The sequence below is a fragment of the Triticum dicoccoides genome, chromosome 3A (assembly GCF_002162155.2).
Source record: "Triticum dicoccoides isolate Atlit2015 ecotype Zavitan chromosome 3A, WEW_v2.0, whole genome shotgun sequence".
In the NCBI taxonomy this organism is placed as follows: domain Eukaryota; kingdom Viridiplantae; phylum Streptophyta; class Magnoliopsida; order Poales; family Poaceae; genus Triticum; species Triticum dicoccoides.
This window is the reverse complement of record NC_041384.1, coordinates 726,833,861-726,841,390: the sequence shown is the minus strand read 5'-3', so window position 1 is coordinate 726,841,390 and position 7,530 is coordinate 726,833,861. Positions and strand designations below refer to the sequence as shown.

Below are 7,530 nucleotides of genomic sequence, written 5' to 3'. Positions count from 1 at the left end.
CGTAGCCTACATCAAGAGATGAGATGTGACACAAGAGCCCTTTGGGCCATCTATGAAGCACCGATACGGCGACACTGATACGGTGATACGGGTACGGCGATACGGGATACGGCAATTTCTAAAAACAGTAATACGGCGATACGGCAAGCATATATAAATTTCTAGTTTTGTAGCAAGCAATTTTATGATTTTATCCAACCAACATTACTACATTAGCAAGCACCAACAGATCGAAGTACAGGTACAACACACTTATGACTATGAGAGAGTACTACTACTACCTACATCAACGGATCAATGATACTACATCAACAGAAGCCAGCGGCAGCCCAGCAGCCAATCATACACCAACGGATCAACTACACATCAGTACGCATCAGGGCTCGGGCAAATAGTTCACCTTGCGGTGGCGGCGGAGAATAGCAGAAGACTCGAGGCAGGGAGGCGACTCCAGGCAGTTGGGTCGGCGGCGGCGAGCCACTACAGGCGGCGGAGGTGGCGACGGTGGCGGTGGCGAGCCACGGCTGACGGCGGCGGCAGTCCTGAGTCAGCCCTCGATCCCTGGTGTGGTCGTGGGCTATTGGGCTCGCTCGCGGCTGCGCTCGGTCGCCTCGCTTGTGTCCCAGGCGTGTCGCGCGCGTGTCCCGGCCGTATCGGCATTTTTTCTTTATTTTTTAAATCAAAAAATGGGATACTTCTGGGATACCCGTATCTAAGCCGTATCTGGCGTATCGGCGTATCGGCGACGTCTTGTACGGCGATACAGAGAATTCTGACGTATCGGTGCTTCGTAGTGGGCCACTGAGCTTGCACAAAGGGAAAGCTTACTTGTACTGGTCACATGTAGCGCTAGCGCAATTAACATCAAACGTGAAGTCAAAAGCAAAATGTGCTTGGCCCTTGACGCGGTGGAAAAGTTAACCCATCTATCGATGTGATACGTCGGCTTTCTGCGAAGGCCAAATTCGATAACAAACTTGTCCAACATAGCCGTAGTTGCAGTAGAAGTAGACCACAGTGGGAGCAATACACTGTCCACATTGGCGATGAATTCCGCAGTCCAGGATGCCCGTTTAGTATTTCTCGGAGTCAAATCCGGAAAATCTCGGGTTGGAGTCCCAATCTGGTAGTCTTGGCTAGATTGTAACAAAGACACGAGGGACACGCGGTTTACCCAGGTTCAGGCCTTCTCGAAGAGATAAAACCCTACGTCATGCTTTGTTGTATTGATTGTGGATGGGGCACAGGGTGCAGGTGATCAGGGGCGGAGTCAGAATTTTTTGTCATTGGGTTCACTCATAAACTCATTATAAAGATTTGGTATGCTATATTTAAGTGTAAAATCTTATTTTACACAAGTTTAAGCAAGAGTATAGCACTAAAAATAACATACACATGCTATTACTTATCACAAATTGGGTTACATTGAAAGCTGAAGTGCAAGACATACCTGTTGGATGAAATTATAAATTGAGTTCCTTACATATTAAAAATAGAGTAATACCAAAAATACTTTGCAGCCCTGGTTGTAGCTTCTCATCTTCCTAAAAACATTAAAAAATGATAAGTTAGTTTGAGAAGTTTAAAAACAAGTATCATCATGCGAAAGAAGTTGTAAAGTCACTCAAATTTTAGAGTGTCCGCTTTCGATTTTCATCTACTTAAAAGGATCAAACACCAGATCATTACTAGTGGCAGAAAACATATCTTTCTCCGCATAGCAAATTAAACAATCACTGATGAGCCAATCGTCAATTTTATTGTGCAATTTTTTTCTTCACAACATTCGTAGCTGAAAAGCATCCATCCACATATGTTGTGACAACAAACAATATTATTACTAGCTTTAGAAGTTGATAGCCCAGAGGAAAAGTAATATCTTATTTGTCCGCATCATTAGTTTGGACTAAATCTAAGTTTAGTATCTCCAATTTCTCTTTGTGGATAATCCAAATTAAGCGGTAATATTTGAAGCCCCTTATATAGTTATAAATATATCTCATCTAGTTCCTTAGAATTTCTCGTGTACTCAATTTTTTTCCTATAAATCAGATCATAAGGCAACTTGTCTTAATTAATTCCTCTTTGTATAGAATGCCTCCGAAGACTACTTGGAGTCGTATTTGGTGCACTTTGCCTACCTCTAATGGATGACCTCAATCTAGTGATCAGTTTATATCTAAAAAATACTATCTTATGGCCTAGATCAATCAAAATACGGGAAATAGCAATTAGAAAACTACACCATGTTTAATGGAGAGGAGATCTGATGATGCGACTCAGTACCTTGAATTTTTGGTTTATATTAGGCGGCAAGGTTGCCGCCCAGACCCACCCTTGTCGGCGGGGCTCGTCGCCGTTGCCGCCCAGACCTACCCTTGTCGGTGGGGCTCGTCGCCGGCTGAGGAGATTGGGAGAGAGTCCACGAAGCGAACGGCGAAAGGTCGTGGTGCTGGCGGCTGCCTGTGTACGCGTACATGTCTACAGGAAAATAGGAATACCTAGAAGGGTCACGAAGCCACGAACTTGCCTAGCAGGCTGTCATGGATGGAGTTCACTTTACGGGCTTTTGGGCTTCTTGCGTTGCATTGTAAGTTTGATGGGTTCAAGCCCTATTTTCCACTGGGTTCATGCAAGTACATATACGTATACGCTGGCTCCGCCCCTGCAAGTGATCTACAGCGAGATCGGATATGCGGCCCTAGCACAACGACTTATATGGATACTGGGGGTACCTAGGGTTTACACATGGTCAGCCGTATCTAAGGGGCAAACGTGTCAAGGACTATCTCTACGCCTTGGAGTATGCGCCAAGTCTTCGTGTCATTCCTTCTTGATGCTTCTGGTCCAGACGAACGAGGCCCACCAGTGATAGGCTTAGGGGGTCCTCGGCCAACCCAAAGGATGGGCAACCGACATGCCGAGCACCATCTAATCCAGGACTCCGTCAGTAGCGCTTTAACCGGTCATCAAGCCGAGGACTCTCCTTAGTCTTCCCGAGCTGCTCTTCATCTTCAGTCTTCGGTCTTGTAAGCTGGTTTAATCTCATAGGTCATTTTTTCCGAAGAATCGTATACTGATTATTACTTCTACATGAATTGGTAAAGAGAACCCAACAGTTATCGGATGAGTTGGCGCTGGTCAAGGCCGAGCTGGAAAAATCGAGAAAAGAGGTCGAGCTTGCGAAAAAAGGCCATGCCGAGGGCAGTGAGCTACAAGAAGCTTATGCGAAGTTAGCCGAGGAGAAGAAGCAACAAGCGCTCGACATAGAACAACTCAAGTCTCAACTGGTTGCATCCCATCATGAGACTAAGCAGGCTATCAAGTTGTTGGCTGGTAAGTGTTTATCACTTCCTGTTATGTATTATACATAGCGCATTCTGAGTGTACCAACTAATGTGGTTTGTTTGTAGTTATGCTTCCCGATGCGTCATCTACGTGCAATGCATTATCCTTAAAGGATGGCTTAACGCGGCTTGGTGCTCTGCACCAGCTTGCCGGGTCGTCCACGGGGATCATTTCCCAAGCTCTATGGCCACAGGAAAAGCTACCCGATGACCAAGCTGAACTCGTTGGACGTCTTTAAGAAGCTCGTCAGGACTTCGAAGATCTTGGCCTGTCAAGAAGGTACTCGACAAACATGGGCCATGCTCTTGACGCATTACCCAACATTGGAGCTCAAGGATATTGCCTACGTGGGACCAAAAGGCGATGCCGGTGAGGAGATAAAACAAGACCCTATGTCAAGAAGGTCATGCCATTTGCTCAAGAAATAGAGCAGGACCGTAGGGTCCTAAAACCTTCTTGATGCTGTGGAAAATCCTCCAATGTAATTTATGTTCCGAACACGAATTTGGATTTTCTCGACCTGTGTATGCCGATATTTATGTTAACCAGTCGTTGGCTTTTACCCCCTCAGCAAGGAGTGCACCTAGTATCGGCCCCGGTTTATGGGGGATTCTTTTGTTGGTGCAAGGAAACCCAACATGTAGGTCTACTCTAAACATAAGTGAACCACGGTGCGAATAGTTTTGGTGCAGGAGACCCTCCAACGGTTCCTACAACCACATTACTATCTTTACGATCGTGAATTTGACCCTAACCTCGTCTATTCCGAGCAAAAAAAATTCATGCTTCCAATCGCATGTAACCTCAAGGGTAATTTTAATTTCACTTCTTTTGTGCCGACCTATTATGTGCGTTGTGACTTCTTTATTATGTGCTTTTGGCTTTTCCCACATAGGATACTTGACCAGGTTAAGCCTAGAAGTAACGATCACAAAGGTGCTCCCGTTACACCCTTGGCTGAACGCGAGGGAACGTAAGGGGTAGGAGCCAGGCAACCTAGGTTGGCAAAGAACTAGGTGCCTCTCCCCCGTCCCTCCCCCGTGCGGTGGCGCCGCCCCACACCGGGGAGCCCCCGCCCTCCTCCTACAGCCTCGCCCCATCTCCACTCCCCTCCGCCGCCGTCGCCCGGGGCGTCACATGGCAAAGCCCTTGTGGCGTGGCGGCGGCGGCGGTTTTCTCCTCTGATCTCGATCTGGTTGGGAGGCGGCGCTCCTTTCCGGCCAGATCGACAGCGGTGGCGCAGATCGGCAGTGACATGGAAGTGGTGCGGCGGCAGCGGGGGAGGACAGCACTAGCAATGGCAGATCTGGCCTTGACTCAGTTGGGCTAATTCGTTGTACTACCAATCTCAATCGCCGTCCGCGATGCACTGCTCCTGGACTTGCTTTGCAACACGAGGATGTCTGGGGCGCCGGCCCTAGGCTTGTTGGTGGTGGCCTTCTTCTTCGTCGGAGTTGGTCGGCCGGCTGGCTGTGTTCGCATGGTCATGGCGGCGGTGGTCGCAGTGACCGGCGGCTTGGCTGGTCGGCGGCGGCGGAACTTAGCCGGTGGCAGCGGCAATGTTTTATCTGGATCCCGGGGCGGCGGCCCTGGAGGGTGGCGGTCGGTGAAGCTAGGGCTTCCCGCGGCGGCATGGCGTGGTGCAGTCCCTGTCCAAGGCGGATCTGTGATGGCAATCTGCTATGGATTGGTTCGGATCAGAGACGGTGACGAGCGTGCGGGATCCTTCTCGGCGGCTTGGCGAGGTGGGGTGGGAGCCCTCCTCCTAGGCTCCAGTGGTGGCACACTCAGGCAGTGGTCGATGCGCCAGGGATCCCACGATGGCACTGTGGCTGCGGGTGGTCGCCGGATCTAGGGGACTAGATCTGGGGCTTTGAAGGCGGTCAAGACGGTGCACATGTTGTTGGGTGAATTTCTTGGGACGGATCCGGGTGAAAACCTGGTCTTTGGTTGATGGCCGAAGCTGGTGATGACGATGCCCTTATCATCGTTTCCTTCATGAAGGCATCATCGAGGTGAAGCTCCCAACTCCACTCAATACCTCCGGGGGAAACCCTAGATCAGCTGATCGGATGTTGGCGGCAATTGTGTCGTAACCCCCTTGGGGGCGGCATTTTTGGAGGTGCACTCGGCTTCGCGGGACCAGCGAACGACTTCTTTGGTGGAGCGGTGCTTCATCCATACATTGATGGCGACGGATCTTGACGGCGTGGCGCAGTGCAGATTCGGAGTTCAATGTGGGAGGATGGACACGCACAGGAGGACGACGTTGTCTGATGTCGTGGTGTCGTCGATGGCAGAGAGACCTGTCACGGTAGATGCAACAGTACAACTCTGAAGATGGACTCGTGGCAGGTGGCTGCGGCGGCCTCATACCCGGCAGGCGTCCTGGTTGAGGAGTGCGCCGGACTGGTAGGAGCCCCATATTAGGCAGGCGTCCTGGTTGGGACCTCAGGTCTTAGATGTTTATATTTGGCCGCGATGTCTGTTTGGTATTAGGCCCAGGCTATCAGCGCCCCTTCATCAATTGGATAGGTGTAGCGACAGTTGTTGCTTAGACGGTGGCTTTAGTCTTGCTGTTGTATGACTTTGTGAGATCTTGTGAGAATAATTAATAAAGTGACCGCATGCATCGCCCAGATGCAGAGGCCGGGAGTCATCCTCCTTTTCTAAAAATAAAATAAAAAACCTAGGTTGGCAAAAAGTCACAAGTCAAAATTGATGCATATAATGGCTTAGAACGAATTGTAGAAGGGTTATCGTACACTATGCACACGTAGTAAAACCATGAAGTAGAGTGCCCTAATAGTGCTCAGATTTTAAATTCCGGGGTTATTTAACATTCCCCGGTTAGCAAGGGCAGGTGTTGTATGGTCATGAACCATATCGGCACTTGGCACATCGGAATAAGGATTTAAGAGAGAACAAAGGTTAACAACTCGAATAGTAACAGCCAAACTTTGTCTATATAAAGCCTAACTTAGATCTAATCATAAAAATTAAATAAATTAACAGAGAATATATGCTGGCCGTAAAAAGTAAAAACGTCGCAGGAGGGCTGCATTCCTGAAGACGTTGTTGTTGAAGATTCTAGTCCTTCATATGATGTCAATGGTTGGTGTGGATATTGTCTCAGTTGTAGTTTGCCGATTGCAGATCTGATCGCTTTAGGGCTTTTTATTTTTATCCTTTTCTCTTTTCCACGCCTACGCATAGCTTTTGATTTTGTGACCTTGCTAGTTGTTGGTGTGTTTTTGTGTTACTATGTGTTAGGTTGGTTGTGTGCATCCTAATTATACAACGGTCGGGTGTGTGCTCATATTATATCCTCTCGATGCTTTATTTGAGCCAATAAAATTCACCTTTGTCAAAAAAGAACCTGATGGGTTTGGCTCCAGTCGCCTGTCCTTCAAAGCGGCCTAACATATGACAATGTAGAGGACGGTGGGGAGAGGGGGGTGGAGTTTCCAGGAGGGTGGTGCTCAGCAACGGACGTGGTGCTGGTGTGGCGCTAGCGTGACTAATGTGAATATAACTCAAAACTGTAACAAAGTAGACCTTAAGACTAAGATTATCAACTCAATATGATTATGCAGACGTAGACTCAATGATGCAATGCACTGAAAAGAAAAATTGTGACGTCTCATAGGGCTTGGAAAGTGAAGATCTAACTTACATTTTTGTTGGCTTTTTCTTGGGCTCCAGGTATGATAATATATGCAAACTAAACCATGGAAAACCAGAAAGTCTCATGAAGTAACCTTGCCTAGCTGATACAACGGGATAGGTAAAAAGATATCCTGGTGTTTTGATGAGATGAAATTGAATCATGTTGGAGGAGATTTTGATGACCCAACTGCACTGAACACTCGAGTGTGTGCTGAAAAAAATACTACACCATCTCCGCTATGGTTGTTCCCATTGTTGGAAACACGGTTGACTATATCACAAAGGTCAATCTCTCCATGTAAACGAAGAACATGTAAACACGAATAGAACATGAAGTACTTGATTGATAGCATAAGGTTTTGGTGATGTGTAGTATAGGAAGTCCGGTCGGCTCTCATGTGTAGGACTAAGAGTAGAAAAGGCTAAAACTCAATCAAACAAAACATAAACCCTAACTCTACACCATAAGGGGGAATGTAGCGAGATACATACGGGTGGGGTGGGGGCATTGGC

At 47.8% G+C, this 7,530-nt stretch overlaps 1 protein-coding gene across 1 annotated transcript in view; it reads left to right on the top strand.

Annotated features, from left to right (window-relative positions):
* The window catches only part of LOC119270528, a 9,061-nt gene extending 4,729 nt beyond the window's left edge, over positions 1-4,332 (top strand). Inside the window, exons 4-5 of the mRNA XM_037552529.1 lie at positions 3,108-3,334; positions 4,221-4,332. Coding sequence (XP_037408426.1) covers positions 3,108-3,334; positions 4,221-4,332 — 339 coding nt within the window. The remainder of the gene's footprint in view (positions 1-3,107; positions 3,335-4,220) is intronic.
* The last annotated feature ends 3,198 nt before the right edge of the window (positions 4,333-7,530 follow it).